We start from the raw sequence: 13183 nt of genomic DNA, 5'->3' as shown, positions 1-13183 counted from the left end.
AATAACGAAGAAGCGTCTATTGCCATCTGACAGCTCTAGACAGCCACGAGTGCAGTCAACGACACCACGCAATGACATAGGCACTATCTCAACAAGCATGCATCCTCCGCATACAAGCCAGAGGCCAAACATCGCTGAGGAATATCACCGCACCCAGAGATCGGAAGTACCAACTTTGTACGCAGTCTAGGAAAAGGCAAGGCCGTCTAAGGCCGTTTGGCCGCCGATGCACAGCGCACGCGGCGCGTTGATTAGCAGCCAGCGCCCGGGACCAGCATCGGGACCGGCCGGTGGCAGGGCGGGGCGACCGTCACAGGCACGTCTCCCTGTCGCTGATGACCACCACGCCGTCCAGCAGCACCTCGATCCTGACGCGGTCTCGCTCGGTGAGGCGCCTCTCGCCGGCGCCGGCGTCGGCGTCGGCGTCGGCGTCGGCGTCGGCGTCGCCGTCACCGTCGGCCGGCCCGGGCGAGGGGGGCGGGCCAACGCCATCCTCGGTCACCACCAGCCGCACGGGCGGCCGGCCGGCGCCGCTCACCTTGCCTGCCGCCTCCGGCCGCACGCGCCGGCTAGAGCCGGGCCTCCTTTCGCCGCTCCGCCGCCAGCTGGCCGGCCTCGCACGGCCGCTTTCCGGCCGCGTCGCCGTTGAGCTGGCCGGCGGGCGGCTCGATTCTGGCGCGACAGGGGGCGCGGTCAGCGGACGCGGCGACGGCGCGCCCTCGCAGTACGTCATGTCCACGTCGCTGGGGGACGGCGTGAGGAAGGAGGGCGGCAGCTGCATCGGCTGCACCAGCAGCGACAGCCGCTTCGCATACTCACTGGCGTCCCGGCAGCAAGGGGAGAGCGAGGGGATTTAGTATGGTTGGCGAGTCCTGCACGTCTACGCGACGAACAACGAGAAGCCAGTCGACGGAGCCCATAATCCCTGCACCGTCGATACCAGTTTGTTGATACCTTATAAACATCCGACAAGCGAAACCCTCCACTGCCCTGAGGTAGGCCCTTGGCCACCACAACAACGTCGAACGTGCCACCAGACATCCTGTTCCAACCGCACGACATCGGTGTGCCCACACCCCAACAAAACACACCACGCCAGTCCAAGGGCATACCCACCTCCAGGCAGTTGTACTTCCTCCATGCCAGTACCCACAAAACCTCCGCCTGCGGTCTAGATTCGAGCTCAGCGAGCGCCACCGGCACTGCACACCCGCGCGCCCGGCCGTGCACACACACACACACACCTGGTGACGCCGAATAGTCCGCGCTGCTGAATGAAGCCGATCACCGGCTCTGGCAGCAGGTACTTGACGCTCTCGCCGCGGCTCAGCGCCCGGCGAATGCGGGACGAGCTCACCTCGTTAGCGATCCACTCGGTCACCAGATCAATGTTCCTCTGAGGAGGGGCCGCGCGTCAGCAGCCCTCCCAGCCGGGTCAGCACGGTGAGGTCAAGAGCGGTGTCAGCGAGGACAGCAAGGCACGGTCAACGGAGCGCTCAGAGGGGACGGCTGACCACGGTCAACGGGCACTCAGAGGGGACGGCTCACCATGGTCAACGGGCACTCAGAGGGGACGGCTCACCATGGTCAACGGAGCACTAGAGGGAACAGTTCACTTTTGACAGCGGAGATCTCAGGTTGGACAACGCAGTACGATGGACGGAGCTCCTAAACGAAGCGACACAGTATAAGCGAAATTCTCTGAGTAGCATTACGGTAAAAACCAGCGGGACTTTTAAAGGGAGCAACATAGAGCAGTGAGCACATACTGTAAGCCAGTATTTCCCACCCTTTTTAGGTCAATCTACCTCCGAGGATGAACCAATTTATGACCCCCTCGGACAAACCAACAACCCAGATCACACAAGCCATGCGTAGTCTTACCTCTTACCATCGACAGCATGTAAGTAGCTGCTAGGTCCAGAGAAGTGTTCTGCACAGTAAATGTGTTTGGACAACATGCATCAAACCACAAAACTAAACTGTCAGTATCTCGCACTCCTATCCCGTTCGTGTCTGAACACTCCGTATCAGCGAAAACGCTGTCCCTGTTTTGGGGCTACTATAACAGATAATTTCAGCTCAGGGCATGTGGCACAGGCCACTACCTCTAGCAGCATCACCTTTCAGCCACGCCTGCCTGTTGGGTCTGTCTGGGCAGTTATCTGTCTTACTTCAGACATGATTCTGCTGTAACGTAATTTTACTCCACTCCTGAGACCCTCGTACTCCTTGGAGATATCCTCCCCCCCCCCCCCCCCCCCCGGTTGGAAATGCCTTCTCCAAGGGCAAGTGTGGTGCGGTGTTTGTGTTTCGTCCGAGTGCCTGCAGTAGATAGTGACAACTTTGAGGAGTTGGGCGCAAGGTATACATAACTGGGTTTGGGAATCACCCAAAAGCTACCCAGGTGCGTCACTCATTTAAAATTGCATGCAGGGGCACACTGCGACACAAAATTTTCGCCTCCATCTCGAAGCGCGTGGCCTGATACGGCCCTAACTCACTCCATAGCATATCCATGTAATATGCTGACAAGCGAGGCCCTTTCAACATGCAAAAACACCCTTACAGCTGGTGGCTTACGGACAGATTCCAGGATTCAACCGCCAATACAGAAAAAGTTTGCTACAAGATTGCACTGCCACTAAGAGTTTCCAAAAGTACCAGAAGCTTGTCACACACATATTTCAACCTCGTTGAAGCGGGATTAATGCTCAGCCAGACAGTTCAATTATCGCAGACTTGCACGGAGATGGGCAGTGCTGCTCCAAAGCTACTTTGTTCCTACCCAGAGACCTACCTGAGCTACCACAAGACGTACCAAAGGTCAAAGCGTCCACCCAGTAGCGCGAGGAAGCGGTATATCAGAGGCAGAGGCAGAGGCGTGTCAAATCGGCATCCCGACCATTCCAGATTCCACCCACCTGTAGTCTGGTGAGCACGTCTGACTCGTAGATGAACTTCAGAGGGTTGCTGCCTTCCCTCGTGATCACGACCAGACCAAAGGAGCCCACGATGGCTTCGATCTGTCGCAATCGCAGGCGGCGTGTACAAACGGCATCAATGTCGCACACAGCCACTGAACAATGCATACCGATGCTGAATACGGACGGATCAGGGATGAACGAAGCCAGTATCCCAATTCCCTATGTTACTCAGGGGAGTGAAACGATTCCGGGGACGACTAATATGCCGCAGGGAACATGAAAACGTGGATAAATATTGGTAACGGTCTGAAAGATACCCAGACAGAGCTCCAAGAGGCCCCGAACTCTACTACCAGACAGCAAAGCATATCACGTAACCATCACGGGAAGTGCCAGGATCTCGGTACAAAGGAAGAGCCGGGATCACAGTAAGAAGAAAGAGCCGGGATCACAGTAAGGAGGAAGAGCCGGGGCCACAGTAAGAAGGAAGGCCTAGATTAGAAACAACAAGGGAGAGCCGGGATCGCAGCAAGAAGGAAGACCAGAGACCACAGCGCAATGGCAGAGCCGGGATCACAGACAGAAGGGAGAGCACGGGTCACAGTAAGAAGGAAGAGTCGGGATCAGGGTAAGAAGAGAGAGAGCCAGGATCACAGTACGAAGGGAGAGTCGGGATCACAGTACGAAGTGAGAGTCGGGATCACAGTAAGAAGGAAGAGCCGGGATCACGGTACGAAGGGAGAGCCGGGATCGCAGAAAGAAGACGAGTAGCCGAAGAAGCGGACGGATCACACCGCGGCAGACTTACGTCCTCCTCCTTCCAGAGTCCGGGCTTTCCGAATGACTCGAGCAGGTCTCCACCGCAGAGTAGCTTGAGGTGCAACTGCTCCGTGCCCAGGTCGCGTGTCCAGCCGAGCTCCTCCGTACGCTGTCGCTTGGCCGCGCTGTCCAGGTTGCCGTTCACCATGGAGTCGACCAGCTCCTGTCCGGCCCGTGGCACGTCGCTCATAACGCGTCCCGACCCACCCGCAGCACCCCGCAACTTATTATCGCCGGCGGCAAACTTCACGGCAAGTGTGTGTAATTACACCAGGCCGCCGCGGACGGCGGGCGGGAGCTGACCTGGTGGTGCTGCAGCACCTGTCTGGTGGGCGTCCAGGCGGTGCGGCCGCACTCCCAGTCGGAAAGGTGGACCCAGTCGGAGGTCTGCAGGGCCCGGCGCACCATCTCGCAGCGGTCGGAGGCGGGCGCCAGATCCTGTCGGCGGATGGCGCGACGTGACAGGCCGGCCGGCTCGAGCAGCGAGGCTCGGACGCTCGGCGACCAGCGACGGCCGGGGCGCGACGAGTCACACGCGAGCACCCGCTCAGTCGTACCGGATCGAGTGCTTCCGTTGTGGTGGATGGTCCCGCGCTAGCAAAGGGCGAGAAGGAACCGGCAACGTGGAGGTCGCCATACAGGAATGAGCTGAGCCCGATTAGCGAGGTCGGTCGTCCGCCCAGGGGCCAGCCGACACCATCATATCTGATCGCACAAACACAACATCTGGGCTAAACGGATTAGATCCACCAAACTAGTTCTTAACTCAATTACTTGTGCAGCGAGGATGCAAACTTTCGCATGCCGACAGAACACGGCCCGATCCTCCGGGATACGCAACCTCATCCTAACCCTAACTTATATGACACAAGGTATCTACGCAGTCTGGTAAGACGAGATGTTCTTCCGGCACCGCGAAAACATCACTGGAGTTCTCATTTCCTTGCAGCACGTTCTTGGAACTCCAATAAAGGTTCGTAACTCCGACACATTCAAAGCAACGGAAGCATTGCCATCTTTGTGACGAACGTGAAATAGACAAAAATGAAGAGCGATGAACACACATCACGCCAGCCTCCTGTTCTTTTATCACCTCCGAAGAAGTTTCGCGTCCGAACTCTTCAAATCACCATCAAGTCGCGCCATTCCTCACAGACTCAACTGTAAAGCAGTGTGGGGCAGTACTCATACACAACAGCTGAATCCGAAGTCGACGCCATATTCCAGAAAGTGCTCGAAGCCGATCTCGAAGCAAACTCTTATAATTGACAAAGACAAAGCCAGAGACGGAGTAAACCTTTTAGAATGACATCAAGCCGGATCCAAAGCTGAGCCTAGGAGTGGAGCATAGCTCGAAGCTGAAACCAAAGCCACTGGAGGAAAACTGCGATTTCGTGAAGCCGAAGCTGAAGCCGGCGGGGCCATGTCTGCTTCCCGTAGACTCTTTCCAACCCAGACATTCTCAATACCGAGCAATTCGTGGGTGGGATGATCTCGTCCATGCTGTTGCTCACTGCTCGACCGCAATTCGATCTAAAGGATTTCAAAATATCCTTGACAACCGTTGATGCAAACGTATGTGTTGTGCATACGCAGTTCTTTGATTCAGAAATGATGCTCGTACGACGAACCCACTGTTGCGACGCTGGTCTCACGAATACTCTTCTGACCCGCCGGTGGTCGGCGGCAGCGGCCGCCATTTGACGCGTGGCACGTCTGGGTTGTCGTCTCCTGCCTATCGAGCTGCTCCGGCCGACCCGAGACGGATCGAGGCGCATCGGCCAGTCTTGGACCGGCCGGAGGGGTGCTGGGCCCTGAGGCTATCGCCGTGCTGGGAGCGCTGCGTGTGTCTCATGGGAGCGGCGATGGCGCAGCGTGGGCGGCCGGCCGCCGCCCGCATCGTGGGATCTACAGCGATTCAGGGAGGACGTCCGCTGGAGGCTGTCGGTGAGATTATCAGTCAGGGGATTCTTTCGACTGCGTTTGTGATTGTGTTTTTCAGGTGTCTACTTTATTCCATTGCTCATTGACAGACTAATAAAATTTTTCAAATCTAGATCTGGGTTAGGGGTGGGAATTAGCGCTGACCGACTAAATTGAGATATGGTAGTGATTAGTCGACCTAGGAAGCGATCCCGAGCTGAAAATGTGGTGAACAACTTCTGGGATGACGTCGTGGACTGCAATGCCGGTTCGTACCTGAGAATAACCTTGACATGTGGAAAACATATGAGATCGAAGGGATGGCCATGGATTCGGGCAGGGACTTAGGAATATTATTGGTACACGGACCAAAGTAGAGAAGGCAAGCCTCCTCCGCGGTGGAAGCCTCTTGATTAAAAAAAAACAACCAAACTAAAACTAACATCATCACTGGTGGGAGAAGAGTGTGAGGTCTGCCGTGACCTCAAACTAAACATAAGCAAAGGCACTATACATAGCTATGACCTAGTGGACCTCACTGAGGATGAGATCGTTCGCTGGTTTAAGGAGCTTGGTGTGGTGGGAGCAAAGAGGTTTACGAAGAAAGGGTTGAGAATACCCCTACCATGCCTCTCACATTTGGTGTACCAACTTGCCCCCCAAAACTTGAACTGGACTACATAACTTATCACGTCAAAAAGCATGTGCCCAACCCATTAATTTGCTACAGATGTGGTAAATATGGACACCCTGAAGGAAGGTGCACAAATGACCAAACATGTCTAAAGTGTGGTGAGCAGTGTGCATGAGGGCAAATGTGAGGCAAAGTGCATGAGTTGTGGTGCGGCAGGGCACACTTGTCTGTCACATGAGTGCCCTGTGTAGATCAAAGAAAAAGACATCTGTACCCTAAAAGTTCAGCATGAAATCCCCTATGCTGAGGCTAGGATACGATATAATGCTAGTCACCAACCCCCTGCTCGAATGGCACACTCCACTGTGACATGTGCCCCAACTGAAAACAAAAAGGAGAGGAGTTGAAAGAAGAAGTCAAAACATTGGAGAAAAACATAGATGAGATGACAGCTATACTTGCAAAGATGGCAAAACAATTTCAATCAGACAAGGGAACAACCATTTCACATGATGACCAGTCAGCAAACTGAGGCAGACAGGGAGACACATGATGAGTCCATGAGTGAGGAGGTGGTGCACATAAATGAGGTGACAACATGTGGTGAAAGTGAGCAAGTGACAAAGAAGAAAGAAGATCAAGAGACAGACCAGGAGGATATATGGAAGAAGGTCAAAGGTAAGAACAAGACCAGGAGCAAGGAAGGTAAGAGATATGAGATGGATATAAATGGCACAAATGATGAATATTTACCTTCCCAAAGCATTGGAAGGGGGGAAGGGGCAGATCCTTGGAGAAAATTCGTGCAATATCTACTACCAGAAGGTCATGGGAGGAGGGGACGTAATTTTCCATTGATATTTGTAATGACTTTTGATACCTTGTTGCCTTGAGATGATGCTGATATTTGCGATGTTGATGGTCACAATGAGATGATGGGCATTGTTGTTGCTGTGTTGTTGCTGTTGTTGTTTCTTTGTTTTTGGGGGGCTTGGTTTGGATTTGGGACAGGAAGAGTTGTGATGTGTTTGTGTTAAATAGCATGGCCCTAAGCATTTTACAGTGGAATTGCAGAAGAGTTCTTTCGAAATGGCCAGAGGTTAAACCAGTGCTCCTCAAGAAAGATTTTGGCATTATCTGCCCTCAAGAAACCCATTTTCTTCCTGCTGACAGATATGATTATCGGATGGCTAATAATGCGCTATACAATGGGTATAGAAACATAAATGGAAGGCAATGAGGGGTTTGTATAAATGTTACCAACTATTTGCCACATTTCCAAATAAATGTGAATACACTACTGCAAGCTGTGGTTTGTTCAGCGAAGGTTCGTGGAACGCGATTATGTGCGTGTTCACTCTATTTACCACCCAGTGAAACATAAACATAACCTGATTAAGATCATTTAAATTCTCAGTTACCCGGGCCGTTTATCCTATGCACAGATGCCAACAGTCGACATTACATGTGGGGCGAAGACCGATGCGATCAAAGAGGTAAACTGTAGGAACATGCGATACAACATGCATTGCATATTTTGAACGATAGATGCCCCACAAGAATGGATGATTATACTGGCCTTTGGTAACACATAGATATAACCCTCTCATCCAGTAGTATATGGCAGTATATGACATGACTGTGCTGACAATGATCTGCACTCTAGCGATCACTGTCCATTGTATATTACATTCGAAATGGATCAAACAACGAACTTAACCCGCACACATTTCATGGGTGGGATGTGAACAAAGCAAAATGGACGGAATTTACAGACAAACGTGATATGCGATTTGATGAAACGGCTGGTATCGACAACCTTGCGACTATGACTGAGACTATAGTCAGAGTGGCAAAGGAAACCATTCCTCAGCAAAACGGGAAAACAAAATATAGGTGCCCTTGGTGGAACGAAGAGTGAAAAGACGCTACTCGAAATCGTAAAAGGGCGTACTGTGTACTCAATATGCTCGCTTCTATCTTTACCATTTTGCTATAACTTTATATTGCCTTACAGTTTAAGCGTTAACAGGAAAGACCCCGTAGCGAAACAAAAAACGATGAGACCTGCGACCAACTTGTCGGGCTGAGCGAACCGTAAGCACAGACGCGAACTGAGTGATGCGGTAGCAATATATAGATGTTTAAATGTGACGCATGGAGAGCAGATTCTGTGCCAGCGTGCTGACGAACAAACGTGTGTGCCACTGCGATTCATGTGTCGTGTCGTGTGACGCGGAAGTTGCGAGATCTTGTGCTATTGTTTGAGTGTGGAACGAAAGAGGTGATCGAGGAGACCAGGCCGGTTGGTATAAATGAGTAGTTGACTTGCATGTAGATACAATGTCTCCTAATCCTGTAGCTCTAGATATTATTAACTACTGAGTACTAATGCATTCTTTGCACCAGGATGCAGCCCGTGACTAAATCTTCCATTTTCCATTACCATGCTTAGTCTTCATAGATACCAAAATAAATATATAAGGAAAATCTGAATACAAAAGCGACGCAATGAAGAAAACTGAAACGGACGCTTGAGCCCAGGACGCTATGCGCCCTAATCCAAGACAATACAAGACAAGACAAGACAAGACAAGACAAGGCCGCCGCCCGGTGCGTTGCGGGCTGCCTGTGTGTCGGGGGCGGCCGGCTCGTGCCCGAGGGCACCGCCGGATCGAGCGGCTGAGCAGCTGAGCGAGCGGCGGCTGCACGCTGGGCGGCCTGCGTGGACATGACGCTGCAGCAACGTACTGAAGTCGTCGGCTGCATGCTAGCTACATGTATCTGCATTGACCAGATGCCTGAAAACTACGCCTCATAAGGATGGCTACTGGTTTCAATATTATATCGACATCTAGAAATAAGATCATAGGACCAGGGACTTGCGCTGCTTGGCAGATCCCAAGTTGAGGATGCCAAGCATTTAAGACAAATCGCTCGTGTTTTCCTCTGTTCCTTACAACCAAGGCTAAACCTGATGAGTGCAGTCACGAACACAAATACACGAACCTGTTGGTGCATTGAATCAGCACACCCTTTTGAAAAGTGGGCGGCATTGTATTCAGCATTGTGGCGGGCGATTGCAGTTATTGTAGCACATTTTTGTCGGCCAGCATTGCTCTACCTGCAACACTGTGTGGCGGGGTTTTCATTACAAGCTTGAGGTCTGAAAATGAGGCGTGAAAGACTTCTGTGGGTAATTCGTCGAAAAGAGATAAGCATAACACGATTAATTCCATATGCCATTTAGCACTGAAATGCCATTTAAGAATGGATATTCACCGATGTTTATCAGTTGGACGAAGCATGACGGATGACGGCTTGTTGTGCGCTAAGCCTGACGGCTTTTTCGCCGTCGCAAACCATCGCTGGATGGTGTTACAGGCGAAGTTTGCAGCCCAAGGTTTGTGATGTACAAATTATGTTATCTAAGCCAAGGCTATAAGTCTGTGTGTGGCATTGGGGCTTTGACATTGGCATTTTTTTCATTTGACATTGACATTGGCGCCCGAAAACTCCAATGAACAACAACATTGGGGCTTTGCGATGCACTCATTTGCTGAGACTATATGGCGTCGCCTGCCTCTCATGCTGGCAAGAAGGGCAGGCACCTATAAGTCTGTGTATATGTTAATAAGTTCTATAACTTCTGGGTTTGTTGTGATATCGTGAGCACGGTGTTGTTGCTCCGAGAGGTACCGCTGTACCAATACCCTAAGTACCTGGAGCTGGGTTTGCTGTGATATCGTGAGTACGGTGTTGTTGCCCCGAGAGGTACCGCTGTACCCATACCCTAAGTGTCTCGAGCTGGGTTTGCTGTGGTATCGTGAGTACGGTGTTGTTGCTCCGAGAGGTACCATTGTACCCATACCCTAAGTACCTAGAGCGAGCTAAGGGTGACAGCCGCCAGCCCATCCACTGTATGCCCTTCATGGCAGAACTTGCACAGGGTTTTGTTCAAAGCTGTTTAGCCAAAATCCGATTCCAATGCATTCCCTTTCAGGTAACCATGCCTCGCTCTCCACTGCTGTCCATTGTCTGTGGATGCTGATGACCCACTGTGTTGATTTCCCAGTGTTTGCTGGCTGGGCTTTTCTAGCATGTCTGTTCAATTTGTTGCCACCATGATGAAATCAACTACTTCAGCCTGAAACACTACTATTCCACAAGATTGTACCTCCACTGCCCACTTATGTGTGATAAGCAGCAAAACAATGTTTGGGTATTTCAATACACTTGTTTCAACACAGTGAAGAATTAGGAGGCTGACAACTCAGTTAATAACAGGCATCTCAATCAGTGACATCTAACCAATGCTCCCTACAGCAACAACAACCACATAACTTGTGTCTTAAAATATGCATTGCAATATGAATAACTTGGCACCTATCACATTTGATCAATTGGTCCAATGTTTACCCATGTAACAATTATGTACAACAGTAACAAAGCGTGCAATGCATGCTGAGTCTTTGTTGAGAAAAACAGCCCAACTAAATGGGAATTGATTGCCACTCATGCCCATAACATCCACAGGTACTTCTGAATCTGAAATTAACTGAAAGTTCTGGACATTTACAGATGGCAAACATCTAGGATGACACCAATGTGGGGTGCAATTACCAGGTGATGTAAGTTAAAATCATGTCACTGACCTTTTTTCCATATGCATCATGTACAGGAGACATCAGGCCAGCAATGACATGGTGTTTTCCCATTCTGTGAAGGTAGTCTCTTGCAATTTCTGTGAAAGCATCCAGCAGAAGTAACAGCAGGTGAGCCATTAATAGCAGGCAAGCATAAGTAACAGCAGGCAATCACACACTTGGCTGTTGCAGACATCTTAATTCAGTCTAGACATGCATGAATGCACATTGCAGCTGCTATACTAAAGAAGAGCAATGCAATTATCTGAGCTCAATAAAGTGCATTGTTGTATATGCATAACAGCATGGTTGAGATATAATCAATCTAACTATCTTATATCATTATAGTAGCCCAAAACATAAAAACATATATGGTTTCAAGTAGACCACAATGCTCATTGCCTGGTCTGTCACTGTCATTACCACCTGCCTCTAACAAAGACAGTTCATTGGAGGCAAATGCCAATTTTAAGTAACTGAATTAATTGAATTTTTTGACTGAAAACAAAAATTGAAAAGTAATCAACATTAATGAGCTGATAGCATTTTTAAAGATGCACACAAGGCCTATGCTGAACTTAGTTTTACAAGATTTTCCTGATAATTACTTGTAAAAGTAAGAAAAGATGAGAATGCAGGACTATATCACAGCAGCTATTATTACCAAATATTCTCAGATGCATATGTGTTGGTGGATTAAATGATCCACAAGCCAAAAGAATAGTTTTCTTTGGAGCAGCCATCTCAAGCCCTGTTGTTTCAAGAGTAGGTGGCCCTGAGGATCTGAAAGGCAAGACAGTATGTAAGTAGACATTTGAGACATATCAAAGGTCAGCATGTGTGATAAATCAATATGATAGCATGTAAAAAATATCACCACTCTGATAAAGAAAACTGAACAATTCAGCCACAACAAACCAAGGTAACTTGGCATGTGAGTGGGAGCATCAGTATACACAGAAGAACATTCATCTGTGGTGCATTAAAACCATGACCATTCTAGTGATCAGGTGACTCAAATGCTTCATGTGCAAATAAGAACTGGCAGTCAGTTTTCTAGCTTGGGTCTGAGTTCTACTGATGATCAATTTTACCTGCCAGAGGGGAACATTAATGTTCGAGAGTGGAAGACATCCAAGACATCCAAGAGTGGAGCCTCACAGCATTGTTGGAGCCAAACCCCATGTCTAGATAAGGAAGGCAGCCAAATTTCCATTGTAAGCATGCTGAGATTGTTACTGAAATACTAAATGAGATTTTTAACACGCATATATGGAGATGAGATGCACACATTTTTGCGGTCTGACTTTGGGGCACCCTCTCCAATACCTTTAGGATTGAGATTGAATTGTTATCGAGCGGCCCTGCCCAAAAGTGGGCGTAACCTCCTCAGTGATATGAAGTTCCAAACGTGGGCAGATATTTGGGCACAGGCGCGATGCACAGTCAAGAGCAAGTACGCATCTAGCATGTCTATGCCACAATCAATAACTTAACAAGAGAGATGAGAGAGTGCCAAATTAAATCACAGCAGAACTTGAAGCGTTGGAATGCAAGTCTTACCACGAAGGCTTCGAACGTAAGTGACAAGTTGGGGACACCCACGAATACATAGGCTATTGTCGCGAGTGGCCAGCGGTTATCTCATGCGTTTCTACCTTAACAAAAAAATATGTTTATGATCACTATGCTTCACAAAAGTCACAAGAGCGTCAAAAATGCAAAGAAAATGTGTTCAAGAAACCTGTTTCAAGCCACCTACTTTTAGCCAGTGACGCTACGATCAAAATTTTGATAAGTTTTGCTATTGTGTGGACCAATGTCGACTCTTCCTGAGAAGAAAGATGTTCGCATTGCAACGAAGCATTTTGGTCCCATAATACAGACTGCAGACTGTAAACCTACATGTAAGTGTATTTCAAATTTCAGGTATTTGGTGCAAACCTATTACGTTTCTTATCAGCAAAATAGCTCATAGTATGCACGCCTCATCCATCAAACATCCATTTCCTCCTGCATTTTCATCGATTTCTAGATGAAAGCCCTCTGGACTGTTAATTTGAAACCCGAATATAATTGTGAATGCTGATATGATTTTAGAGGAAATGGATATAAATTCCTAATGTCTCGAAAATGCCGTAGATTACATGGCACTTCAAGGCAGCTCGTGCTAATAATTGCAATTACATGGCTGTTAACTGCATTTGCGAGGAACATCATGCACACAGATGAGA

General features: G+C 49.4%; 1 protein-coding gene across 1 annotated transcript; it reads right to left on the bottom strand.

Moving 5' to 3' along the window:
- Nucleotides 1-310: 310 nt before the first annotated feature.
- Nucleotides 311-12598, bottom strand: Nmnat (nicotinamide mononucleotide adenylyltransferase). Its single transcript, XM_037235411.1, has 9 exons — nt 12513-12598; nt 11614-11732; nt 10959-11047; nt 4050-4184; nt 3736-3909; nt 2925-3026; nt 1245-1396; nt 683-818; nt 311-397 (listed from the first exon to the last, which is right to left on the bottom strand). The coding sequence occupies exons 2-9, from the start codon at nt 11690-11692 to the stop codon at nt 311-313; spliced, it is 954 nt and encodes a 317-aa protein (XP_037091306.1). The 5' UTR covers nt 11693-11732; nt 12513-12598.
- Nucleotides 12599-13183: the final 585 nt, after the last annotated feature.

The sequence above is a fragment of the Pollicipes pollicipes genome, unplaced genomic scaffold (genome assembly GCF_011947565.3).
Source record: "Pollicipes pollicipes isolate AB1234 unplaced genomic scaffold, Ppol_2.1 Scaffold_7261;HRSCAF=8764_pilon_pilon_pilon, whole genome shotgun sequence".
Taxonomy (NCBI): domain Eukaryota; kingdom Metazoa; phylum Arthropoda; class Thecostraca; order Pollicipedomorpha; family Pollicipedidae; genus Pollicipes; species Pollicipes pollicipes.
Note: the sequence above shows the minus strand (reverse complement) of the source record. Positions and strands in the feature narration are given on the sequence as shown.

Excerpts from the sequence above, each read along its gene's own strand:
- Nmnat (XM_037235411.1), bottom strand. The coding sequence starts at position 11,692 with ATGGCTGCTCCAAAGAAAACTATTCTTTTGGCTTGTGGATCATTTAAT. Across the intron at positions 11,048-11,613 it reads TATGCATCTGAGAATATTTG|AAATTGCAAGAGACTACCTT; the intron begins GTAATAATAGCT and ends ATGCTTTCACAG. Across the intron at positions 3,027-3,735 it reads GACTCTGGAAGGAGGAGGAC|ATCGAAGCCATCGTGGGCTC; the intron begins GTAAGTCTGCCG and ends CGATTGCGACAG.